Source organism: Lipotes vexillifer, unplaced genomic scaffold (assembly GCF_000442215.2).
Source record: "Lipotes vexillifer unplaced genomic scaffold, Lipotes_vexillifer_v1.1 scaffold511, whole genome shotgun sequence".
NCBI lineage: Eukaryota > Metazoa > Chordata > Mammalia > Artiodactyla > Lipotidae > Lipotes > Lipotes vexillifer.
Genome location: NW_006784934.1, coordinates 1,008,437 through 1,036,365, shown reverse-complemented (window position 1 = coordinate 1,036,365; position 27,929 = coordinate 1,008,437). Strand labels below are relative to the sequence as shown.

The following is a 27,929-nucleotide window of genomic DNA, read 5'->3' as shown; positions in this document are numbered from 1 at the left end:
CTGTTTCTCAAAAGAAATAAAATTTGAGCTGAAGCTTAAAGGAATTTTAGGGCTTAAGAAGAGGGAGGGGAAAAGTGTTTTGGGCTGAGTGAACAGCATGTACAAAGGTCTGGAGGCACACTGTAACATGTTCTAGGAGCTGAGCCTCGCGAGAGTGTGAGGCATAAAGGAGAGAGGATCTTGAGATGAAGCCACTTCACGGTCTCTTGTTTGAATACAATGCATAATGTCAAAATCTGCTCAGAATTCAATAACCCTTCATAATACCTCAAAATTTTAATAATTGTAACAGCATTTACAGTCCATTTAACATGGATAGGACATTATTTAGTAGTCTAGAGAGTGTTTTATAAGCGTTTACAGACTCCTTGCAGCAACTGTACAGTGCATAGCTTGGGAACAACTGGCTTAACTCATTCATTTTTGCCTATTACTGTGAAGGGTGCTTTTTGTAAACTTATGTGTTTAGAGTATGTTTGCCATGTTTTAATCACAAGTAGATATTTTCTCAGGGTCCAGTGCAGTGAAATATGGTAAGGTACTGATTGTGTGCTAGAAGACAGAGGAAAGACCATCTTCTGTTATAGCAGCAACAGAACTCTTTCAGTGCTATTTGTATGCCCCTGCCCAATCTTTCAAGTGATGATTGAAGAGGCTAGGCACTCAGTTCAGCTTTTGAGTTCTGATAAATGAGCCCAGACTATAAACTGGAAGATAAGGGTGTTTGCAAATTCTTACGTAAATAGAGCATGGTTTCCCATTGCAGTGGTTAACCATGATTTCATAGTCTCTGATGAAGATGAACAGTGCTATTAACAGTTTTAAAGCATATACCACGGCAGCTTCTGGTTGGTTTGGATTTATTAAAATCAGTGTGTGTTTATTGCTTTATTCAGATGTGGGGGGTGGTTGAAAAAGCTGAACACGTGGAAACCCAGCGAGGTGGAGTTTCAGAAGACAATTCCCAGCCTCACAACTCCCCATGAAATCCTTTTCCTGTGGGAAACTTTTAATTTGGAAGCGTTCAGCCTAATGTGGGAACCAAGATTAACATTTTCTGAACTACTTCTACAAGAAAAGCAGAAATGTTCTGTTCAGGAAGCTGAATTTACATAGAAAACTGGGCCCTCCTGCAGTATTCGGTAGTCTTTGTTTATTAGTTGTGGTAAAAGAAAAAGGTGTGTGTGTGTGTTTGTGAGTGCATGAGTGAGTGAGAGAGAGAGAGAGAGAGAGAGAGAGAGAGAAATTGATTGTATATTTGTCTTTGTTTCCTTTACATCAAACCAGCAAAGCCCTAGAAAGTGTGTTTTACCACAAACAGCCCAGCACTGGGCCCTAACTCTATACATGAATACTTTATTTTTAATTTTTTGAATTTTATTTTATTTTTTATACAGCAGGTTCTTATTAGTTATCTGTTTTATACATATCAGTGTATACATGTCAATCCCAATCTCCCAATTCATCCCACCCCCACCCCCCTGCCGCTTTCCCCCTTGGTGTCCATACGTTTGTTCTCTACATCTGTGTCTCTATTTCTGCCCTGCAAACCGGTTCATCTGTACCATTTCATGAATGCTTTTTTTAGTTCTTTTTCTTTTTCCTTCTTGCTGAGTAAGCTATAGTATTTCCTTTTTTTTTCCCCTTTCTTTTTTGTGGGGAGGGGAGGTGACAGGGGGAGTGGGAATGGCAAGAAGAAGTTAGCATCACAGAGTTCTTCCCTTTTCCCCTCTTTACCAGGAAGTTAACAAGAAGTCTTCATGTACTATTTTTTGTGTTGTTTTGTTCTTTTGTTTTTTTTAAACAAAGTCAGTAATTAGCATAACCCCGTTGGTTACCTTTATGCAGAGTTATAGAATTAAAAAGTTGACAGTCTGATGAGATGTCAAACTGGTGGTACTGAGAGGAGGGGGACAGTGAGATTGGATTAGTAGGTTGGGCCTCTTGAATGCCAACCAAGAGTTTAGACTTGATTCTGTAGGCTCTGGGGCATCTAGGAGTTTGTAAGCCAGAGCCTTGGGAATTAAGTGTTATATAGGAACTTTAACTGGTTACAGTTAGCCTTGGCTGTTAGCAATTATTTTTTATCTACTTTAATGGGGGCCTGGGGGAGGGGGCAGGAAACTAAGCTGGCATTATGGTCACAGGAAAGAACAGACTGATTTGGGGCCTTTTCAAACTGCAGACCTTTGTTACTGACCAATGCTTAATTTGGTTTCTTATTTTTTCCCTCTGCCCTTACCTCATTTCCCTTAACGACAGCTCCCCCTCTAGAGCTCAGTTAGGGCAGGCTGCCACTGTGGATTGGGGGGCCGAGAGGCCCAGAGCAAGAAGAAAGTGGGTTGAAAGCGGAGTTCTGTTTAAAGAATTTTCTGCTGGAAACCAGCCCAGAGGGAGTAAAGAGGAGCTTTAATGAGGAGCAGCTGCAGGGCTGACACAACCCACATGAGACATTTTTTTTTCCCCCTCCATTCCACATTCTGTATAGTTTTTTAAAAATCATGATTTTGAAATAGCTGTTTCGTAAAGCACGCCTCTTTTTTTCTTCTTCTTGTATGTGGTGGGGTTTTGCGTTGTTGTTTTATTTTCTTAATGACCAAATCCTCGCTAAAAAAAGCTAAAGGCAGAGCTGCAGCGAAGCCCTGCATGCCATTTGGGCTCACTCTGCTGATACAGAACATTCGGTGGAGAAAACAAGGAGAGAGAACACTGGCTTTTATTTGGAAAAGGGGCTTATTTCCTGCTCAAACTACAGTCATCTTGGAGCTGACACAAGCTGCTGCAGTGTTTTAAGCTTTTCTCTAGACGAGTGGCTATTCACTTAGGAAACTTGAAAGAACAAATTTTTCTGTTCTGTATTACTAGGGAGACTGATCCTGAACTGCAGCCATTGCCAGATAGATTGGAATTGCTATTCAAATACCAGCTTCGTTGAAGTCTGTAAAGTGGCTACATGTAAACCAATCCAGGCTGCTGGTGACATGTGAGAGTTGGGGTCTGGTTTTCATCTGTTTTATTGAGGGGGGACTGTATGGGCATCCATTCAGTTGGGATGTTTTCTAGTTCCATTTGGAGGAATCCCTTGTTTTCCTCTCTCTTTTCTTTCCTCCATCCCTCCCCTTCACCTCATTCGCCATGTGTGTGTTTGAACAGTAACAATGAAAGAGTGGACCTCTTTGTGTCAGAAATGGCAGACTTTTTCCGAAAAAGGCATGAATATATCTGTATGGAGCCGATAAGTATTCAGATTAGTTTGTGAAATTATTTTACAGGGAAAAAGCCCCCCAAAACTTTCCCTATACTCAGCCTCCTCTGTGAACTATATTCTTTTCAGACATCCAAAGCCAGAGAGAGGAAGAGATTAGGAGGAAGTCACTGAGAATACTACTTAAATAAGTGATAAATTCCCTCCTGAGAGGCGGGCATTCATATTGTTCTGGGAACAAAAGGCAGCTGTTAGAGTTTTTTGGTTATCTTTTAGAAATTTTTTATATACACCTTTAGTGCAAGATTTAGGCTATTTTCCAAAAATTGTACTTAATAAATAGAAGTTCTAATAACTTAATAGAATTAAAGATTTATAAGGGAACTTGGATAATAAACTAAACTTGAGCCATCTCAAGAAGAGGGCTATTTAAGCTCCTGTTTTCAGTGGAGAGCCTTAATTCCCCCTCAGACTAACAGGGTTTATGGTGTACTTGTATTACAGTTGAACAGGGATTTGCAAAGTTGAAAGGTCTCCTGCTTTAGGAAACAGGGGCCCTTTATTTCTGGCTGTCTCACCCATTTCTCCCCTTTCTTCCCATGTTCATAATTCTGCTTAGCCTCCTGGGGTGTGAGAGATAATCTTATACCTCAGGATGATTCTTAAGGTGGCCTTGGCCTGTGTTCTACCAGGCAGAGCGTAGTGTGAGGTTGGGAGGGGATTTTGCAACCCAGGTGTTCATGGTATTCAAGGCACCTGCGCCAGGGTCTGAAGATATGCCCTTTCTCACAAAAAAAAATATCAAATAGGAGTTTGAGAGAGGCACAGGAAAGACCTAATTATGGCTTAAATGAAGTAGAGCCACACTGTTAGAAATTATGTAGCATGTAACATAGAATGCAGCTACTGTTAGATCAGAGATGATCTGATCAGTGAGATGGTGAGATGGTGTGGAGAAAGCTTAATAATGGACATAAGTTTTGAGCAGGTCTCTGAAGCAAGGATCGATGAAAGGAAAATTAATTAGAGACATTATCAGATGGGAAAATGTGATGATGAAAATGGAGATTAGAAAGAAGATATTTATATAGGGAAGAGTAGACACGAATGCAGAAATAATCTGGAGTGCTTAAGTTATGGATCTCTGAGGAGTAAGACGGGTGGTAGGAGTGGGGCAGACAAGTAGGTCATAGATTCTAAGGATTTGAGGGGCTGGGCCCTAAAGCTAGTTTCTGAGCAGAAGAGTGACATGATCAAAATTATACTTGAGAAGGATCATTCTTTCAGTGAGCAATTTTCTGGCTACCCTTAATGGAGAGGTGTGGACAGGATGCTGGGGTAATTGAGATGATAGAGCTGACTGAATGGCTACCGGTCTTGGGGGCAAGACTTCGTAGAATACTTTCAGTTAAGTGATAGTCTATGTTTTGATAAAGGATCTAGGTAAAGATAGAAATACAGTTGTAGATGATGCAAAACTTGGGGAAATTTCTATATTTGCAGACAAACTCTGGGTAGGTCAGTTAGCTTTGGTGTCCTTATCAGTGCAATAGGGGTTCAGACCAGTTGACTTCTGAGGTTTGGTGCAGTGCTGAAATTCTGTGATTATATGAATAAAGTGTAAAAGTTATCTCAATCAAGGAAACTTGGGGTAAAGATTCAACATGGTGAATTTAAAAGAAAGATATTACAGGTCCAATTATTGGGTTCAAAAAATAAGTTGTACTAATTTAGGATGGGAGGAATATGGCATAAAAATAGTTCATGTGAAAAAAAATATGGACTTTTAAATTGACTGGATTTTGTGACCTCTAAAAAAGTGAACACCACTTTAGGCTGCAATATTAGAAACAACAGTGTCCAGATCAAAGGAGGTGATGGTCCAGCTCTATGCTGTAGTGGTAAGAACATATGTATCAGGTGTTTTTTTTTCCATTTTTGGGCCCTACCTTTTAAAGAGGTTTTTTTTTTTTTTTTTTTTTGTGGTATGTGGGCCTCTCACTGTTGTGGCCTCTCCCGTTGTGGAGCACAGGCTCCGGACGAGCAGGCTCAACGGCCATGGCTCACGGGCCCAGCCGCTCCACGGCATGTGGGATCTTCCCAGACCGGGGCACGAACCCGTATCCCCTGCATCGGCAGGCGGACCCTCAACCACTGCGCCACCAGGGAAGCCCTTAAAGAGGTTTTTGATGAACTAGAATCATCTAGTTGGGGCTAGGCAGGATAGCCCAGTTTTGAAGTACGTGGGCTCTGGAGTCATACCTGGATTTCAGTCCTGCTTCTGATATACTGTAGCTCTGAAATCTTCATCTTTCTAAGCTTCAACGTCCTCGTATACAGAATGGAGATCATAATATAACATAACTGTTATAGGGAGTAATAAAAATAAAATGCTTAGCAAATACATAATACATAGTAAGTGCTTCAAAAATGTTGGTCACTGTTATTATTATTACTATTGTTATCTTAAGCATCAGAAAGCTACTAAAATGGTGAGGAAATCTGGGATAGTCCAAAGCATTGAATCCTGGAAAAAAGAAAACAAAGAGTCAACATAGCTATCTTTAAATTCTTTTTTTTTAATATATGAAAATTTATTTTTGGCTGCATTTGGGCCTTCCTGCTGCACGTGGGCTTTCTCTAGTTGGGGCGAGCGGGGGCTACTCTTCGTTGTGGTGCGTGAGCTTCTCATTGTGGTGGCTTCTCTTGTTGCGGAGCACGGGCTCTGGGCACACAGACTTCAGTAGTTGTGGCACGTGGCCTCAGTAGTTGTGGCTCACGGCCTCTAGAGCACAGTCTCAGTAGTTGTGGCTCACGGACTTAGTTGCTCTGTAGCATGTGGGATCTTCCCAGAGCAGGGCTCGAACCCGTGTCCCCTGCATTGGCAGGCGGATTCTTAACCACTGCGCCACCAGGGAAGTCCAATCTTTAAATTCTTGAAGGGCCACATGTAATAGAAGTGGAAGGCTTGTTCCGTTTTGTTCTAGAAGACAGGCATAGCCAGCAGGTGGAAATTATAGGGAGGCAGAATTATTTTTTTTAAATAAGATATAACTCACATACTATTTACAAATTTTTTAATTAAAAATTTTTTATTGAAGTATAGTTGACTTGCAGTGTTGTGTTAGTTTCTGGTGTACAGCAAAGTGATTCAGTTTTTTATACACACACACACACACGCACACATGCACATATATATATACTTTTACATTATGGTTTATTACAGGATATTGAATATAGTTCCCTGTGCTACTGTTTATCTATTTTATATACAGTAGTTTGTATCTGTTAATCCTATACTCCTAATTTGTCCTTTGCCCATTCTCTTTCCCCTTTGGTAACCATAAGTTTGTTTTCTATGTCTGTGAGTCTGTTTCTGTTTTGTAAATAAGTTCATTTGTATCATATTTTAGATTCCATATATAAGTGATATCATATGGTATTTGTCTTTCTCTTTCTGACTTACTTCACTTAGTAGGATAATCTCTAGGTCCTTCCATGTTGCTGCAAAATGGCATTATTTCATTCTTTTTTATGGCTGAGTAATATTCCAGTGTGTGTGTGTGTGTGTGTGTGTGTGTGTGTGTGTGTGTGTGTGTGTGTATGGGTATATACATATATATCACATCTTCTTTATCCATTCATCTGTTGATGGGCAGGGGCAGGTTGCTTCCATGTCTTGGCTATTGTAAACGGTGCTGCTGTGAACATTGGGGTGTATGTATCTTTTTAAATTACAGAGTTTTGTCTAGATATTGATATATGCCCAGGAGTGGGATTGCTGTATCATATGGTAACTCTATTTTTAGTTTTTTTAGGGAACTTCCATACTGTTTTCCATAGTGGCTGCACCAATTTACATTCCCACCAACAGTAATTCACATACTATTAAATTCACCCTTTTGAAGTGTACAATTCAGTGGTTTTTAGTATATTCACAGTTAAGTGTAACCATCAACATTATCTAATTTTAAAACATTTTCATTACCTTCCAAAGGAACTCTCTACTCCTTCGTAGTCCCTCTTCAGTTCCCCCTCTTCCCAGTCCCTGGCAACACTAGTCTACTTTCTATCTGTATAGATTTGCCTATTCTTGACATTTCACAAAAATGAAATCATACAATATGTGGCCTTTTGTGTGTAGCTTCTTTCACTTAGCATGGTATTTTCAAGGTTCATCTGTGTCACAGCATGTATCAAATCTTCATTCCTTTTTATGGCAAATGATATTTCATTGTATGGATATACCACATGTTATTTATCCATTCATCAGCTATGGACATTTGGGTTGTTTCTACTTTTCGTTATTATAAATAATACTGCTCTGAACATTCTTTACAGATTTTTGGTGGACTTATGTTTTATCCCTCTTGGTATATACATACCTAGGAAGGAAGGTTGAATTTGAAGACATCAGAAAGAAAGAGCTTCCTGACGTGGGGATCCACCCACACTGAAGAGAGTTCTATTGTTAAAGTAGTGAGCCAGTAATTTTATTTTACTTAACAAATACATGGCGTTTACTATGTGCTACATACTGTTCTAAGTGCTTTACAATTATTGAAAACCCTACAAGGTAGGCACTATTATTAAATTTATTTTACACCAAGGAGGCTTAGTAACTTGCTCAGGATCACTCATAGAGTACATGGGATTGAAATCCAGGTGATCTGGTTCTAGTATCTGTGCTTTTAATAATAGGAACAAAATAACTTCAAGTATTTATTAAATTCTATTTCTCAGACACCATGCTTAACTACTTTTATTCAAGTAGAGGCTGTGGTCGTCTTTTAGGGATATTTTAGAAAGAATTATCTCTTTGGGTAGAAATTACCTTAGCGTATCTTTAATCCCAAGGTTCTGTTATTACAAGGATGGATGGAAGTGGGGAAAAAGACAGCAACAAGGTGTCTGGCCTGAGGCTTTTAAGATGATCAGATTTTTTAATCAGAAAGGGAACAGTGCGTGTGAATTATGAGTACTGTAGGAATTCAGTTAACAAGACATGAGAACATGTTCATAAGTTATATATAATGTAAAAGGATTAACCAAAAATGACTTTTGAGATTGTAAATGGAAGCCTTAGAAAAATGGAGGAATTAAAGTTTCATGGAAATATAATCCTACTTTTGAAATGTTTAGTGTCAAGTATTGGCAGGATATATTAGGGTAAGTAGATGACTTTTAGTAAACTGAACATATGGAACTGGAGCTGTATACATAAAGGTAGTTACTTAAAACAAAATGAACAATAACAAAAATAACAAGTGCCTAAGAGAGAAAAGAGTAGTCTAGTCCAGACTTAAGCTTCAAGTGGCCATAAATTGATGGGGAAGAAGGAGAAGAGGATTCAGCAATCTAGACTAAGAATTTACCAAGCTTTGAGATACAGAGGGAGTCATAAAAGCCAAATGTAAAACAAGTGGAGTGATGGAGGCATGGTCAGCAGTACCTCCTATAAGAGAGAGAATTTCCTTATGAAGAAATCTCAGATGAGACCATTGAACTTGACAAGGGGAAAGTCATTGCTCTTAGGACAGAGTTTCTGGGTAATAAATAGAATGAAAGTTTTACTGCAAAGGAACAAATAAAAAAATGGAAAAGAAAGGGAAAATAGCTGTAAAATTAGGCTACAGTTATAGAAGTTTCTTTGTGAAGGAAGAATTTGGAAAGGGAAATGAGGCTGAGGCCCGCATACTGCAAAAAAAAAAAAAAAGAGAGAGACTTGTACATGTTTTAAGGTAAAGGAATAGGCTGATGTCTAGCCCTCTAGAACATTTTAAATAAGAAAGTCTTTATTATTATACCAACAATGGGTCTAGTTTCCCATAAAAATAAGACGTGTTTCTGTACATGAACTTCAGAAGAATAAATCAGTTGTACATCATATCTAAGTATTATCTCATTTAGAGTAAAACCCTAAATCCTTCTTTGCAGTGGCCTGAAGACCCCTCATGATCTGCCTCCCAGTTATAGCTGTAATCTATTTTCTGCTACTTTTTTTTCTTAATCCCTTTGGTGGAGCCACAGAGGTCTCCTGGCTATTCCTCAAACATGCCAGGACTGTTTCCTATTTAAGGGCCTTTGCGTTTGCTGTTCTCTCTGCCTTGAACATGCTTTCCCTAGATACCTGCATGGCTAGTCCCTCACCTCATCCACGTTCTGACTCACATGTGCCTTTCAGTGAGGCCTTTTCTGCTTTTCCTATTTGTAACTGAAATACCTCACTTATCTACCTCCATTATCCCCAGTTCATTCCCTTCCTGTGCCCCTTTCTTGTTTTATTGTTTTACATAGCACTTAATGTCACATAACAAATTATATATTTTACTTATTAATTTTGCTTTTTGTCTTCTCCTACTAGAATTTAAACTCCATGAGTTCAAGGATTTTCCTAGCATTAGAACAATGCCTGGCACTTAGTAAATGCTTGTTGCATGAATGAATGAGTGTAACATTCTTTGTGGAAACTGATATGAGAATGTTCTTCGTCATCAACATCATTATTAATAAGCATGTTGGATGCTATACATAGAATTAGGCTTCAGATATTCTATCAGTCAGGAGTTGGCAAACTTTTTCTATAAAGCACCGGATAGTAAACACTTTTTCGAGCCATATCATTTCATCACAACTACTCAACCCTGTTATTGTAGTGCGAAAGTAGCCATAGACAATCCTTCCATGCATGAGTATGGTTGCGTTCCAATAAGACTTTATGTATGGACCCTGAAATTTGAATTTTGCATAATTTTCAAATTCGTAAAATATTATTGTTTTTAAAAAATTTTTTTCCCCTCAACCATTTAAAATGTAAGAACCGTTCTTAGCTCTCCAGCCATAAAAAATAGGCAGTGGGTCAGAGTAGACCCACAAGCTGTAGTTACCACCTCTATTTTTACTGGTTTCTTAAACATACCTTAGTTGAAACTTATTTTTTCATACTGGTAGGAAGCAACAATGTAGATTAAACCTTAGTAATAGATAATTCAGGAATACGTTTGTGGCTTCAGAATCTTGCATATTGTTTTCATTTTTGTTTTCCTGGGAACCTTACGTTTTCATTACATGTTTATGAAGCTCAGTTTTGAATGAGTTTGCATTCTCCGAGCAGATGCCATATGATAGCGTTGGGGAGGTGGTGGAAGCAAAGCTGGGCAAAGCCCACCCAGGTTTTAAAGTTTGCCATTATTTACAAGGCAAAGAATTCCGGTGTGGGAGAATCGAGAGGTGTTAGCCAGGCTTAATGCCCAGAGGACTGTCACTGTGAATGAGAATTCTGTCGCAGTTTCTAACATCATCCATAACAGATATCTTGAATAAGTTGCAAATGCTTTTAATAATATAGCTCAGGGTTAATTTTACCTGTGCTACGTTGGCAAGTTTTGCTCCTTTACTTCAAAAATAATCAGCAAATAACTAATCTATTATAAAATCAAGCTGTGATTTGAATAAAGCATTATATTTTTCCTCAATAAGTGCAAAGAGAGAAAAAATGTTTTTCATCTGCAAAACTTTTACACATTTATAAAGTTTTTCACATACTTGATTTTGTTCAATTCTTACAACAGCTTCACGATGCAGGTAGCTTTATTAACTATTTAAAATGTGAGAGAGCTGATAGTGAAGTTAAGTATTGGATTGGTCAGAAAGTTCCTTCAGTTTTTAAGTAAAAATAAAAGACACATTTTTTATTTTCACCGAGAACTTTATTGAACAGCATATTCACCCTTTTGTTCCACTACCTTCTGCCATTTTTCAGGCAACTTCATAATTCCATCTTCCCAAAACTTTTTATCTTTTTGAGCAAAGAACTGTGCCAGGTGCCTTTTACAGTCTTCCAGGGAATTGAAATTTTTTCAATTAAGAGAATTTTGTAAAGAAGGAAATAATTGGAAATCCAAAGGTGCAAAGTCTGGTGAACACAGCGGATGAATCAGAACTTCCCAGCCAAGCTGTAATTTTTTGCCTGGTCATCAAAGAAGCAGGCAGTGTTGTGTTATCCTGATGGAAGATTATGCATTTTCTGTTGACTAATTCGGGATGCCTTCCCCCCCCAACCCCCCCGTACGCGGGCCTCTCACTGTTGTGGCCTCTCCCGTTGCGGAGCACAGGCTCCGGACGTGCAGGCTCAGCGGCCATGGCTCATGGGCCCAGCTGCTCCGCGGCATGTGGGATCTTGCCGGACTGGGGCACGAACCTGTGTCCCTTGCATCGGCAGGCGGACTCTCAACCACTGTGCCACCAGGGAAGCCCCTCGGGATGCTTTTTGTTGAGTGCTGCTTTCAGTTGGTCTGATTGAGAGCAGTACTTGTTGGAATTAATCATTTGGTTTTCTGGAAGGAGCTCATAATAGAGGGCTTCCTTCCAATCCCACCATATACACAACATCACCTTCTTTGGATGAAGATCGGCCTTTGGTGTGGTTGGTGGTGGTTCCTTTCACTTGCCCCACGATCTCTTCCGTTCCACATTATTGTACAGTATCTACTTTTCATCGCCCATCACAATTTGTTTTAAAAACAGAATGTTTTCATTACGTTTAAGTAGAGAATCACATGTGGAAATACCATCAAGAAGGTTTTTTTTCACTTAACTTACGTGGAACCCAAACATCAAAGCGATTCACATAACCAAGCTGGTGCAAATGATTTTCAATGCTTGATTTGGATATTTTGAGTATGTCGGCTGTCTCCTGCGTGGTAGAACGTTGATTGTTCTCAATTAATGTCTCTATTTGATCACTATCAACTTCAACTAGTCTACCTGACCATGGGCATCGTCCAGCGAGAAATCTCCAGCACGAAACTTCACAAACCACTTTTGACACGTTCAATCAGTCATAGCACCTTCTCCATACACTGCACAAATCTTCTTTTTCTTTTGGGTTTCTGTTGTGTTTTTACCTTTCTTGAAATAATAAAGCATAATATGCCGAAAATGTTGCCTTTTTCTTCCATCTTCAGTATTAAAATGGCTACACAAAAATTCACCAATTTTGATAAGTTTTTAAAAAATGTACACTTATATGACAGCTGTCACAATATAGTCTAACAAAATTGTTTCGAATGAAGTTAAAGACAATTAAGTGCTACTAGAGCCATCTTATGGAAAAATCTGAACGAACCTTTTGGCCAACCCGATAACTTGTCCAAGGTCATAGCACCAGGACTCCAAATGGGCCTCCTCACCCGTATGAGGTGCAGGCTCCTCACTGGAAACTTCAGCCAGTCTTTGGTTTCAGTGGTGTGCCCTCTCCTCACTGCCTCTTATTCTCTAGCTTCATCTGTTCATGAGGATGCTCAGAGCTCCAGCTGCTCCTGGCTCTGCCACTCTTACTGTTCAGAGCCTTGGGAAAAGGTGAGGAGGCTGGGGTCAGTTACATCACTGCCACTGTAGCTACTTACTAGCTCTGTTTCCTCCTCCAGCCATTTTAGTTACTGTGTAATTCATCTGGGCATGTACTGTCTTAGTTCCCAAATATCTGGTTCTCCTTTTCTCAAAACTGTGACCTCTAAAGACCTCACCTGGTCAACCAGTGGCTAATAAAACATCATGGATATGGTTGGCAAAGACAAGAAGGAGTGAGACGGGACCCCAGTGCTTCAAGTCTGGGTAATTGGGAGGGTCAGAACATAGTGATTGAGCATCGGAAGATGTGATAGGATTTAAACACAATGGTTTAAATGTGTTATCTTCGAGGTAATGGTGGAACAGCCTTGCAGTTAGTTATCTATCCTCCAAAAAGTAAAATGGAGAAAGAGGTTGAACCAAAATATCTGGGTTACAGCCAAATGGCAAGATTTATAGTTAGAATCAAAGACTTTGTGTTCCATTTAAATGCTTCTTAGAGGTCCCATTTGAACAACCTCTTCATTATGAAAATGGAGACTTTTCATGCCTTTTTATGGTGTTTAGAGAAAACTGTCGTAAATATTACACACAATTTGGGATGGCTGTGTATCTTAGGAATCAATGGATGGCATATAAAAAGATTCCTCAACACAGTGTGTGGAAAATGTTATAGAATGTTATTCTTGAATTGTTTTCCCTTCACTTTGGTGTTTGTGTGGTACCTTAGATATTTTAAACGTTATTTTAATTATATTCTGTGCTTTTTTTTTTTTTTTTGGTTAGGAAAGCTGCCTGCTACTAATATCTTAACTGATTTAAGTTTCTGAAAAGCCCCTTTGAACCCTTCCCCATTCCTGTACCTCCTTTTTCTTTATCACAGTCTCAACCCCTTGAACATAACCCAGAAGTCTAGGCATAGGCCAACTGATGTCTCAGTGGAAACAACAAAAGTAGAACTTATTATTTCTCAGTGCTTGAGAGATATTTTATATACTTTAGATTGGAGAGGATAAGAGGCTCAGTCCATACATTATCATGTGAATGTCTTAATTCTATCAATTGACTTAGTCAAAAGGAGAAAATTAATGAATTTAAAGACAAGTATCAACAATGCTGCACAAAAAGGTGCTGTTACAGCATACCAGCCTGCATCTACATGAAAAAAGCTATGGCTGTATTTTGCCTCTGAATAAGGGTCATGTTGACTGGCTGTGGCAGACCATTCTGGGTCACCCACCTGATATTCTGTCACCTGCCAAAACTCAAAAAGACATGAGAGTATGCAGTTAAGTACTCTAAACACTTCTCCTAAAGTGAGTCCGTTTTACAGTTGTACCTTTGGGTTTCTCAATTTACATTCTAGTGTTTTCTTGAATGGACTGCATTATCTTGTAAGTTTTGGAACTTATAAGAAGTCAAGAGTTTTCATGGACTCCTCTCTTTTCCATACAGATGCCCAGAGGGATTCTTGGGAGAATATTGTCAACATCGAGACCCCTGTGAGAAGAACCGCTGCCAGAATGGTGGGACCTGTGTGGCCCAGGCTATGTTGGGGAAAGCCACATGCCGATGTGCCCCGGGCTTCATAGGCGAGGACTGCCAGTACTCGACCACTCACCCCTGCTTTGGGTCTCACCCTTGCCTGAATGGAGGCAAGTGCCATGTGCTTAGCCGGGATACCTATGAGTGCACCTGCCAAGTCGGTTTTACAGGTAACAAATGGGACTCAAGGCCATACTTTCCCATTCTCAGCAGGTACTTTTATTTAGCATATTTTAGATAACTGTCATCTGGTTCTTCAGGGTCCCCCAACTCTGGTGCATGTTTAACATTATGGTAAGGAACTGGAATGTTCCAATCAACTATCCTTCGGTTCCTTTTGAAAGGGGAGAAAGAGAAAGAAAAAAGGGTCAGATACTCAGAAGTAGTTGACTGCCTGAAGAATAGATATCAGGATTGGGGATCAGAATTACTTCACTATCACCAGAAGAAAAGTTGTTCGTGTTACTGATAACTTATTCCTTGAAATCTCCTCTCCCCAGACATTCAGGGCATTGGCTTTTTGGGCTTTCTAAACTGATTGTTCCATTTGCTTCTACATTGCCTTATCCTTGTCCTCATGCATTTAATTTTTGTGTTCTTTGGAATTCTGTTTTGAGCCCTGTTTTGAGTCATAGCACAGCTTTCCCCAGGGAATCTCGCTATCTCCAGTTGCTTCAACTCTCACCATCTTCATCCCTTGCTGATGCCTCTCACCGTCATCCTTTTAGCTCCACCCCAACCCTGACATTCAGGCTCATATTTCTAACTATCCATTGCATATTATCCTTAGAAATTTGACAGGTACCTCAAACTCAACATGTTGATATAATAGTGGCACCAATGTACACTCCAAATACTCCAAACTAGAAACTCCCTCTCACTTCTCTGTACCCCACTTAGACTCAGTCACCCCGTCTAATCTCTGAGATACCTCTCACCTGTCTACTCCTCTCCATTTTCTCTTCTGCTCTGTAGGTGAGGTCCAGGTCATCTCTCCCCTGGACTCCTGCAGTTGTTTCCTACCTGGTTTCCTTGCCTTTACTTTCTCCCCATCTTGTCCACCTGTCACATTACCACGGATCTTTAACATGAATGCAGATCTTCTCACAAACTCACCTGCTTACCAGCCTAGTGACTTTTCATTGTCTGCAGAATATAAACTCTTTTACATGGCTCACGTAGCCCTTACAGTCTAGGCCTTACGTCTTCTTATAGCCTCAGTTCCTCACACGCATCTAGCTCTAGTGATGCCAGCGTTCTCATCATTTCCTGAAAATGTCATGCTTCCTGTTGCCTCATGCTTTTGCACACCCCTTTGCCCGGAACGCCCTTTTCTACAATTGGGGATTGCCCAATGTTATTGTAAACTCTTAGTGAACCTTTCATGATTCCTTTACACAGTTAGTCTCTGTGTTCTGTTAGTTTATGTGTCACATTTTATTGTAATTAATTTTTACATGTCTCTCATCTGACTATATTGTGGGTTCTTCAAAGCTGGGTCTGAGCTTTATGCAGAATGAACCACACGTGTTTATGAAGGTAGACGAGAAAAGGAGAACTAGCCATCATTTTGTCCCCCGCTATATCGACAATTCCGTAAATCTAATAAAAAATGAAAGACGTATTCAGAAAACTAGACTCTGGACCATTTAGTTTGGAATACTTTTTCTACTGGTTTTTCATTAAAAGGTGTTGTTACGGGTAGTAGATAGTTAGGGTGATCCATTATCTCCATCATGACCATGGCAGCATTGAAACTGTGAGTCACTGAAGAGATTTGGTGGTTAACAGAATAATTTTTTCCTGATTGTCAGTTTCGAGTTGTTCGGCTCCACAAGGCAAAGGGAAGGCATATCTATTTAACACATTTTAATCCTGACTGCTGGAAATGGCAGTAGTGCCTTCTTCATAACTAAAATGTTACTCTGAAATAACCCTCAAATTAAAATGTATTCCTTTGCCATTAAAACAAACTCTTCTTGGTGGTCTGCAGGGTTCTGATCATCCTTACACATCTGCCACTTTTCTCTGTCACTTTAGGAACTGCCACAGGTCAAGCTCACCCTTTTGGTTTGGGGATAGCTCACTATACCACCTCGTCAGACCGTATGAACTCACCTCACTCATAGATAAACAAACAGAGGCAGGAAGTTAGTGCTTGTACAAAACATATATGGGAAACCAAGGTCAGAGACCTTCTTGTTTCAGATGTAGGCAAATACTCTGATATACACAGTTGTCAAAAGTAACCATTTTTACCTGTTCTCCATTGTAGGTAAGTACCTCTCAGAAGAAAAAACAGGAAGAAAGATAGAGGTTCCTTCATTTTCTCTAGGCTTAGCACTGTGAGATATACATGCTGTACCCAAATTTTTATTGCACCTTTTCCCTTTGATTTGATATTCTTTATAGGCAGAGAGCGCTTCTGTGTACTCAAGTGTCACCTCTCTCTCCCTTTTAGAGAAGCTGTCATGACTGTTATTTGCTTTTCTCTGGGGTCAAAAATTTGGATGTTTATCTAGACAACCAATTGGGGTACTAACAAATTCAGGGGGTTCTCATTTCTTTAGTTTTGAGAAAAGCTTAAACTAATGAAAAGAAAAAACCACGTGAATACCAAATTTACTAGTAGCATGGGAGTATTTTTTTTCTCTCTTTCTACCTCGAAGAATCTGCTTTGATTCCTTTGAGTTATGCCTTGAGATTCAGTACTTCCTTCCTGCTTCTTTCTAGTAGTTTCCTACCTGAGAGAGTCCACAAGAATTACCTTTTTAGACCTTTATTCTCATGACAGCTTCTAGTTATTTCCATATATAAGAAGCCAGAGAGTCTGTCTCTCCTTCAAACACAGCCAGCAATATTTTTGTCAAGACCGCAATCAACAAAATGTTTCCCAGAATATGTGTGCATGTGTGTTGTGTTTAAGGGAAATAGAAGTCATATTGACTTGTTTCTATCATCTAAGAGGTCTATTTAGTCATAATTTATTTTGGAAAATATCGATACATTTTATTCATTCAGAAGACATGATTTGAGAGCCTACTACAGGGATCTGACCCCTGCCAGTGTGACAGGTGATATAAAAGGAAACAGCAAACTTGGGGTATATGTTTGCATGTGCAGGGGTGTGTGTGTGTCAGGGAGAGGGGGTGGGGATTTGGGGAGCTGAGGGGAGCATTAAGGATGACTTTACAGCAGTGGTGACTTATGAGTAGAGCTGTCAAGATAAGTTGAAGCCCATTAGGTAACCACAAAGGAAGATGGCCTTCCAAACAGAGGAGCAGCTTATGCAAAGACAAGGAGGTGTGAGACAGTAGGTGGATCCAGACCCTCCTGGATCCTGTGCTGCAGGGATTGATGTAGGCTTCCTGCTACTAACCTACAGTCCCTCCCCCTCCCATGTGACCCACTGAGTGTTTGTGTCTCAGCTGAGGGCCCTGGAGAGTGCCCCTGTCAGGTGAATTTGAGGAAGCTCTGATATGGGCTTCCTGTAAAATTCAAAGAGCTTAGGGATTCTCCATGCAGTGGCTCCCTTATGTCACCCTTTGGGTGAGAGATGTGGGGTGGTGGGATGGGGCTGACCCTCATTTCTGTGGGCAGTACTGAGTTCTGTTATCCTTCCTCTAGGTAAACTGTGCCAATGGACTGATACCTGTCTGTCTCAGCCCTGTGCAAATGGAAGCACCTGTACCACTGTGGCCAACCAGTTCTCCTGCACATGCCTCGCAGGCTTCACAGGGCAGAAGTGTGCGAGTGATGTCAATGAGTGTGACGTTCCAGGACAATGCCAGCACGGTGGCACCTGCCTCAACCTCCCGGGTTCCTATCAGTGCCAGTGCCCCCAGGGCTTCACAGGCCAGCACTGTGACAGTCCCTACGTGCCCTGTGCACCCTCCCCCTGTGTCAACGGAGGCACCTGCCGGCAGACTGGTGACTTCGCCTTTGAGTGCAACTGCCTTCCAGGTAAGGAGTCCCCCTAGTGTCCTGGGTTGGGGGATGCACCTCCAGCAGGAAGGAAGGGGATGGGTGTGGTTCAGTTGTTCCTTTAAGAAGTATCCTTCCCAAGAGGGAAAAGGGGAAGTGAGAATTCTGTGTGGGGTGGTTTGCTGGTGAGAGAGGAGTTTTATGGGCCCATGTGGTCCGTAAACTGAGCAGGGGGTAATTTAACATGTCAGGGTTTATGATGATGAGTGGCTTGGAAATTGTTTATTGTCCTTTTTGGAGGAACAGTGAGAAATAAGGGACACAGAGCTCTGGGAAAACGATAGACAAGTCTATGGAATGGAAAGGAACACAATGAGAATTAGACATTGAAAAATGTGTATGTATGATTAATAAAATGCTTTAAACTGAATTGACAATAATAATAGATGATCAACTTTCCTATATGTGTCTACCTCTGATAGAGTAATGGATTATTTTACTAGCTACCTAATTGTACCCACCTACCCTTCTGTGACTTTCACTGAGCTTCTGATCTTTAGAACCCTCTCCATGTAGTCTCTCTGACTTTGGGGTAGCCCTGCCCAGACTTGAAGTTGGAGAATTTTGGAAATGGGGTGGCAGTGGTGCTCTGTTAATCAGTGGACACTTTTTGATGAGCGTTGATAGATTATGTATGGCACAGCCATACATAACCCCAAGGTAGAAGCAAAAAGAGGAGCAGTGTATGGGAGCTTGGGGCCCAGTGTTCTGTAGGATGGAAAAAGGAGCCAGGCTGGCGGATTCACGGAACTCCTTATAAAAATGATGAGGAGGCTGAAAACCGAGAATTTTGATTGGGAACAGAACGTGAGCAGCTGGAGCAGATAAATTACTAGGCAACAAAGATTCTGCTTTTTATACAAATAACCTTAGTGCAAAAACAAAAGAAGGAAAACTGTAGGGGGGAATAATGTGCTAAGTAAGCAGAATTGCCTCAAAAAGTTGTTTTAGCCACTCTTTTGGAGTAGGAATCTTAGATTCTGGTGTTGTGGATATGGTTCACATATAATGGGATCGTTTGTTTTATCTTTTGGGGATTGAAGGTCATATGTTGGTCCTCGGGATAAAAGCAAATGGTAATTTATTCATTTCATTCAGTTAAAATTTACTGGCTGCCAGCTATGTTCTAGGCACGGTGCTATGTGCTTGACATACAGCCATACAAGACTGCCACATAATAGAAAAGGATACCACTTAACTCTGAGCCACAAGAACAAGCTATTTAATTACATTGCTTTCAGTTTCTCTTTCAATGAAGAATAGATAATGCTGTCATTTTAGACACTAAATATTTATTTACCTAATATTACTGTCATCCACATTATCTTGTAGAAGGAATAACTAAAAGATATGTTTCTTCACTCCTGTTTTTGTTTGCATTTTAAGGGTTAAAAGAAGGAAATAGAAATGTAAACAATTTAATTTTGCAAATTTTCTAATAGTCTAATATTCTAATAGCCTAAGTGGCTAGTAATTGAGGTTAGTGCAATTTATTGTTGAAGACTAAATGTGTTTTTTAGTTTCATGAAAATTACTTTTAATAGTTGCCTAGAACAAGAGGTTGGTTTGGCAGCAAAGTACTAACGGGAAGTTAGAGAAGTCAATAAAGGAAGTTTTTAGCAGGGAGAGAGTGATTATTCACTCCCATAGCCTCTGCATTGTTATCCATTAGCCATGATAACAACCTTAGGGAATTCTGAGAGTGTGTCCAGGAAAGGATCTGTCAAACCAGAATAGTATCTCCTCCTTGAGAAAGGAAATAACCAAGGATTCCACAGCTGAGAGGTTGCCAGGGCTAGTGGGATGGAGTAAGGAGATCCTGGCTGTCTCTTACACTCTCCTTATAGTTTAAAGCAAGACATTTTTTTACACACTGACGAAGTGTGTGCGTGTACGTGTGTGTTTGGGATCAGGATGGGGGGGTGCAGCGTTGGGGGCAGAAGATTTGGCAAAGAGTTTACTAACATGTATTTAATGCCTTTTATGAGTCAGGCACTGTGCCAGGTACTTCTGCTTCCATTAGCTCCATTACACAAAAACCTTGGGGTTAGGTATTGTTTTTCTGGTTTCCCAGGTGAAGCAACTCAAGTTTGGAGATGTTAAGTGATTTACTCAAAGTTGCACAGCTGACATGTGGTTAGGCTGAGTCCTGAAATCCAAGCAGGTTATTTCCAAAGCCTGTGCTTTGTACACCTTGTTCCATGACCCTGTACTACTTGTCTTCCCCTGAAGGTGCTTTGAAATGTGTAAGACTTTTTGTTAAATGCTTAGAGGTGTTTGGGTTAAAAAAATGTAGGTTCATGTTAAAAGAAAAAGGAGATACTTCTAATTATGATCAGACAGTATTTGTTACATACATACATATCATGCAGATATTTAAAGACAGTTAAGTAGGCTAGTTCTTGCCTTTCAGGGTTGCATGATCTGAAACAGATGACGTCAGCTTGGACCATGTATAGAAGGAAATTAAAAAAGAATTCAAAACAATAGATAATGCAATAACACTGTGAATAAATATATATATTTATACAATGTATAAGATTTTATGATCATTGTTTTTATGTACCAGGTGGAGTTTGCAAAGTATTAACTTTATTTCCACATGGGGAAATAATGCCTGGAGATGATTTTCTTTTACAGAGTCCTTTTCATGATGCAGTACCATTGTCCTTGTCCCTCCCCCATTGCCCTCCATACTGTCCAAGAGACTAAAATGTTACTTAAAATAATAATTACTCTCTAGGGCTTCCCTGGTGGCGCAGTGGTTGAGAATCTGCCTGCCGATGCGGGGGACGCGGGTTCGTGCCCCGGTCCGGGAAGATCCCACATGCCGCGGAGCGGCTGGGCCCGTGAGCCATGGCCGCTGAGCCTGCGCGTCTGGAGCCTGTGCTCCACAATGGGAGAGGCCACAACAGTGAGAGGCCCGTGTACCGCAAAACAAAGAAATAATAATTACTCTCTCAATGTAAACAACACCATTATTATTATTTTTTGCTGTACGTGGGCCTCTCACTGTTGTGGCCTCTCCCGTTGCGGAGTACAGGCTCCGGATGCGCAGGCTCAGCGGCCATGGCTCACGGGCCCAGCCGCTCTGCGGCATGTGGGATCTTCCCGGACCGGGGCACGAACCCGCGTCCCCCGCATCGGCAGGCGGACTCTCAACCACTGCGCCACCAGGGAAGCCCACAACACCATTATTTGAAGAGAATCATTATTTCAGTTCTAAAGGTGGGGAAGCCAAGTCAGCGAGAGGCAAAGTAGCTTTTGTCCAGGTTCTGCAATCCTCAGATGGCTGCTTCCCACCACATTTCAAGTCTTTGCAGTTTTAACTGAGGCCTGCCCTGATCACCCTATTTCAGGTTGTAACCATTCCCTTCCCCCTTCATTACTGACCCTGGTCTACTTTTTCTTTTTTTTCTTTTCTTTTTTTGTAACACTTGTCATCATCTTGCTATATAATTTGTGCTATATAATTTACCTCATTATGTCTATTGTTTATTGTCTGTCTTTTCTAAATTCTGCTGCCTCTTCCCCTCTCTAGAGTGAAAGCTAGGATCTTTGTTTTTATTTAGTGATATGTCCCAAGCACCTAGAAACCATGCCAGGTATATAATAGGCACATACCTATTGATTGACAGATTGAGTTTAGTATAATATGGTAGTATTGAGAACGTAACTTTGGTCTTTTCATTTTCTTCCTGGTAACATGCACCCTAGACTTAGTCTGGCTTCTCCTTCTGTACTTGTTTATATTAGTACTGCGTAAAAAGAATTGGAGTTCTTTTCAACTCTGAAAGTCAGTGAACCCCACATAAGTTAGTGATTATTTTTGAATGGTTAAAATATAGTTCTTTTCCTGCAAAGGGCACTGTAGTTTCTGAGTTGATTTTAGAATTATTTTAAGACTGATGGGGAGGGAATTAAAACTGCAAGAATGACTCATCCTGTGTAATAAAGAAAGAAGTGTTTCTCCACAGAGGGAAGAAAAAAAGGAATATATTCAAGAGGGAACTGATAGAGTCAAACTGAGGAACTGTATTTCATCTTCTTGGAGCAGCAACTGTTAATAATCCAGATCCTCATAAACTACCATTAGGTAAAGTTTTTAGCAGAAGCCCCGAGGAGGAGCACTCAACCAGAGTAATTTTAACAAAAGAACAAAATAGAAGATAAATTCTTGAATCACTGATTCCCAATTTTTGGGGGTTAGTGGGGGAGAGAATGAGTTAAACTGGTTTTATGTTTGTGATATTTTAAGAAGTAGCACAGGTAATCAGGAAGCAGTGGGTTGTTTGTATCTCCTGGCGGTACCTGTGAGTTCACAGCTGGATAGGACAGTCCCTGATGGACTTTACCTTTTTCTTTCTCTCCTGTACCTCCTTATTCCTTTATGATTTTTTTTTTTTTTTTTTTGCGGTACGCGGGCCTCTCACTGTTGTGGCCTCTCCCGTTGCGGAGCACTGGCTCCGGATGCGCAGGCTTAGCGGCCATGGCTCACGGGCCCAGCCGCTCCGCGGCACGTGGGATCTTCCGGGACCGGGCACGAACCTGTGTCCCCTGCATCGGCAGGCGGACTCTCAACCACTGCGCCACCAGGGAAGCCCCCTTTATGATTTCTGAACTTCATAAAAATCTGTCTGATCCATCCTGTCCAAACAAGGAAGGTTCATCCTTTGTAAGTCACCTCTGTACACTACAGGCTGATGATATGTTATATCCCTATATCATTAAAATAAAGCTTGACCACATTTTGTGGCTTTTGTGTCTGCTCTGCAGTTGCTGAGCTTAAAAACTGTTAGAAAGGGTTCCCTCTTGCATTCTCATATGCACAGGCATGTGATGTTCTCTTGGGTATTATACTAATCGTATTCTGGCAGGTTTCACTGGAGCAGACGCAGAAACTGTCGTACCATTTTGCGGGGCGCATTATTTTAGCTCCTCTAACCTGGGCCCTGCGTCTAGTTGTACTTGATGTTCCTGGAAGTTTTTCCTGTTCTGCCGTGCTTGGCAGTTTTGCCCGTGCTACCTCCTCAGCCTTCTGTCACTTACCTCCCCCACCCACCCTGCCTTTTTATATGGAACTTATTCCTTATGATGTGTCAAAGGCACCTACTTCACTGAAATGCCTTCAATATTCCCTACCCCGCGGGGACTAGAGAGCTTCTGAGGTCTTTCACAACCTGTATACATCTAGCACAGCACTTATCAAACTGACTGTTCATCCTTGCCAGTAGACACCCTCATTTAAATTCCCCAGTATCCAGCTTACTGCCTGGCACAAAATTGAGACTTAATGAATATTTGCCAAATGAATGAATTGAATGTGATAGAGAAGAGAATTCCTATATTCTATAATTTTAAAAAATGCTCTGAATTTATTTCTTTTGAACCCCTTTATTCATTTCTCTGACTTCTTTGGAGGTAAAGTTAGAAAGGGAAGTGGAGATGATTTGGGAGCTACAGAGGGAGGCAGGTAGGAGCAGCCACCTGGGTGGGTGGTGGGGCAGGCATCCAGGGGCCAGTCGTGGGGTCGGTGAGCTCATTGGGGCCCATTCAGAGGACGGATGCAGTGTGCCGAGGAAACCAGTGTGACAGAGGTGGGGCCCGCTTGCTCTTGTGACAGGTTTCTTCCCAGAGGCGGGGGAGAAGGTAGCACGTAGCTGTTTACTTTTGTGCCTTTGTCCAGTTCCAGGCATCCCTGGGTTTTCCTCACTCTTTCATCCCTGTGCACAGAAGCTCTTCCTGAGGACCTTCAGCCTGGCCTGGGAGAATCCTGCTTGTGTCATCTCAGCTTCCCCTTTCTGCTGTCTTCTTTGTGCCTCTGTACCAAGCCTTTCCACCCTCACACCTCCCGGGGGCTGAAAATGGAAAGATGTGGAAGCTCTCTTGAGAGATGCTGTTCTCTGTGTGGGATGACAAGTTCGAAAGACACTTTTCTGCTCCCCACCCTCACTGTCATCATTTATCAGTTACGTGGCCCATGGTTTTATAACAGCACAGTCTTAAAATGTTCCTTCTGAGTTTAAATTCTTTCTTTTTGGCCTTTTAAGGATGTGAATTGGCTTTAAGCAGTGGACTCCTTTTAGTACAGTCATGTGAGCCTTTCTGTAAGTCTTTTACACCCATCCCACCCACAGGTCTGGAGACTTGTCTGTTTCCCTTTCCCTTAAAACATTTTTAAGAAGTGATTCCACTATAGCTTATTCATTTAAGCCTTACCCTCCCTCCCTACTCCCCTCGCCCTTAGGTAGACTTTCTTATAAGAATTTGCTAGCTATTTCCACAAAGAGTACTGTAACTCTATTTTTAAAGCATAAATCCTGTCTTAACTTTGGAGGAGAACTGATTTGGTTAAGGGTTTTCTCAGACATGGGAACTTTTGATCCAAGATCAGTTTTTCAGATTAATGAAACGGAACTCTGGGGTCCCAGAGATCATACTGATTGAAACTGAATAAAATTTCTGGTTGAGGGCTTCCCTGGAGGCGCAGTGGTTGAGAGTCCGCCTGCCGATGCAGTGGACGCGGGTTTGTGCCCCGGTCCGGGAGGATCCCACATGCCGAGGAGCGGCTGGGCCCGTGAGCCGTGGCCGCGGAGACTGCGCGTCCGGAGCCTGTGCTCCGCAATGGGAGAGGCCGCAGCGGTGAGAGGCCCGCGTAGCGCAAAAAAAAAAAAAAAAAAAAAAAATTCTGGTTGAGTACTGACTACTAGGCATTTAAACTTGGGTAGGTCAGCCACGTGGCCTTTACCTTCTTCATCTGTAACTTAGAAGGATCAGAGTAGATAATCTCTCAGGGTTGCTTTGATCCCATTGACATATAATATTGGGTTGGCCAGAAAGTTCGTTTCGGTTTTTCTGTAACATCTTATGGCAAAACCCAAGCAAACTTTTTGGCCAAGCCAACAGTATTAGCTAATATGTGTAAAACACTTCCTGTGCATCAGGCATTGTTTTAAGTGCTTTTCCTTCTAATATAACAGCTTTATTGAGATATAATTTGCATACCATGTAATTTTCTCTTTTAAAGTGTACAATTCAGTAGTTTTTAGTATATTTACAGATATATGTAACCATCACCACAATAAATTTTAGCTCATTTTTATCACTTCAAAAGAAGCTTAGTATTCATTAGCAGTCATTCCCTAACCTCCCCCTAACTCCCTCCCAGCACTAGGCAATTCCTAATCTACTTTCTCTATAGAGCTGCCTATTCTGGACATTTCATATAAATGGGAACACACAGTATGTGGTCATTCGTGACTGGCTTCTTTCACTTAGTGTTTTCAAAATTCATCTGTGTTGCAGGAGGTATCAGTACTTCACTCCTTTTTATGGCTGAATCATATTCCGTTGTATGGATCTACCACTTTGTATCAATATTTATCCATTCACCAGGGAATTGACATTTGGGCTGCTTCCACTTTTTTTGGCTATTTTGAATAATGCTGCTGTGAACATTCTTGTACAAGCTTTTGAGTGGACATATGTTTTCATTTTTGGGGGTATATACTTATGAGAGGAATTGCTGGGTGATATGGTAACTCTAATCTCTTCGTGACTGCCACACTATATCCCATAGTGGCTGCACTATTTTACATTACAACCAGCAGTATATGAGGATTCCCAATTTCTCCATATCCTTACCAACACTTGTTGTTATCTGTCTTTTTAATTATAGCCATCCTAGTGGGTGTGAAGTGATAGCTTATCATGGTTGTGATTTGCATTTCCTTCATGGCTGGTGTTGAGCGCATCGTTTCATGTGCTTATTGGTCATTTATATATCTTCTTTGGAGAAATGTCTATTTAGATTTTTTATCCGTTTTATAACTGGGCTATTTGTACTATTATATTATATATATTGTATTTTAATTTTTGTTGTAAGAATTCTTTATACAACCTAGATATAAGTCTCCTAACAGATACATGATTTGCAAGTATTTTCTCCCATTCTGTGGTCTGTCTTTTTACTTTCTTTATGGTATCCTTTGAAGCCCGAATGTTTTTAATTTTGAGGAACTCCAAACTATCAATTTTTTCCTTTGTTGCTTGTGCTTTTGGTCATATTTAAGAAATCTCTGCTTAGCCCACATCACAGAGATTTACTCCTATGTTTTATTCTAAGGGTCTTGTAATTTTAACTCTTACATTTTGAGTTCATTTTTGTGTATGGGGTGAGGAAGGGGTCCAACTTTATTCTTTTGCATCTAGATATTCAGTTGTTCCAACACAATTTACTGAATTAAGTGTTTTTTTATATCTGACTCATTTAATCCTTAAAACAACCTTTCAGGTAGGTCCTGTTAATTACCCCAGAGAGGAAAGAAAGTTTAAGTATCTTGCCGGTGTTCACTCAGCTACTGCATGGCAAGGGTGAGAATTGAATCTAGGCAGTTTGGCCCCAGAGGCCATGCTTCAACCATGAATTAACTCTTTCACCTACTTGTCTTCTTACCTACCTACATAGTGACAGGTAAGAACTAAAATAGTCAGTCATAAAAAGAAGGCATTTTATTTCTTATATATTGTGGTTATGTTGAAATGCTTCTGCTTTCTTAATTTGTCTGTGGTTGGTGAATTCAGTTAGTTGTAGCACTGGCAAATATAAATTCAAGGTCACAGTTTCAGGTCCTTATAGTTAGGCTGCAAAGTCTTCATCACCTCCTTGACACCCTAGTCAACCATATTTAGTCAACAGGGAGATCAAGTTAGGGGGAGGATGACCAATAGCAGTTCTGGAACACCACCAGACCACACAGATTCTAACAGCGGTGGGCCAGGACCCCGTATTTCCCTCCTACACTCTAAAACTATCTTTGACTTTTCAGAAGAATGTTTCCATTTAAGAGCACTAGGCTAGAAACTAGACCTCAGTTATTGTTCAGGGACTGTACTTTCTGGATCTGTAGATTTGCCCTCACTTTATCATAATTATGGGTGGGCTTAAACAATTCAACATTTACTGACTCATTAGTCCATTTGTAAGACTTCCATGTGATTAAACAGATATAGGAGTAATATGATTAATTTTTTAAAAAATCTGAGTCTCTAAAATTTTTCATAGTCTTTCTCAGGCTTACTTAATGACTCATCTGCTTGAATGGACTGAGTACCAAACACCTAGAGAAACAGAATTCTCTTCAGTCAAGCTCTCACTTATCTCCATCTTCTACAAAGTGATTTCCTTTGCTCTCTGGGTAATTTTTTTGGTTACTTGGTTCATACTCATTTACATGACTGCTACTGTATTCAGAGAAACCAGCCATGTTCCAGTGTACAGAGCAGATGTAGAATACTGCAGTAGCTTGTGGTAAGGAATGAATAAAGAAAGGTGTGATTGATGTCTGTCCCACTCACCAGACTGTAATGCCCCCAAAGCAGGGACTCTTTCTTTTACTCACCTATACCAGTGCCTAGTAGAAGACCCAATAAGTGTTTTGAGTAAGAGAGAGAAACTTATGGGACATTTTGAAGAGGGAAAAGACTTAGTCACATGTATTTCAAATAAGAGGATGATCAGTGAACTTTCTCTCTTGTTTTAAAGCTGGTAGTCTTCTATTTTAATAGCTAAGAGATTTGGTAGCAAGGAGAGAGAAAGAAGAAGCCCAATGTATAAATTATAGAGGAACATTCTATGGGCAGTTAGGGTGAAGTTTGGTGTGCTAGTTTCATTTTTCATGAAAGGGAGAAATCAAGTGGAAGGAAGCAATGCTGTTAATGTGAAGAGGAGGATGAAGAATTTGAAGGGTTGGTTAGTTAGTAATATAATGCCACCCCATATTCAGATAGCTTTTTATATTTATTTCTACCTTACTCATGATGTGGCACTTAGAAACAACCTAGA

The 27,929-nt window shown here is 40.6% G+C and overlaps 1 protein-coding gene across 1 annotated transcript in view; it reads left to right on the top strand.

Annotated features, from left to right (window-relative positions):
- The window catches only part of NOTCH2 (notch receptor 2), a 176,883-nt gene that overhangs the window by 69,264 nt on the left and 79,690 nt on the right, over window positions 1–27,929 (top strand). The window contains exons 3-4 of the mRNA XM_007457124.1: window positions 14,012–14,271; window positions 17,729–18,064. Of these exons, the coding sequence (XP_007457186.1) occupies window positions 14,012–14,271; window positions 17,729–18,064 (596 nt within the window). The remainder of the gene's footprint in view (window positions 1–14,011; window positions 14,272–17,728; window positions 18,065–27,929) is intronic.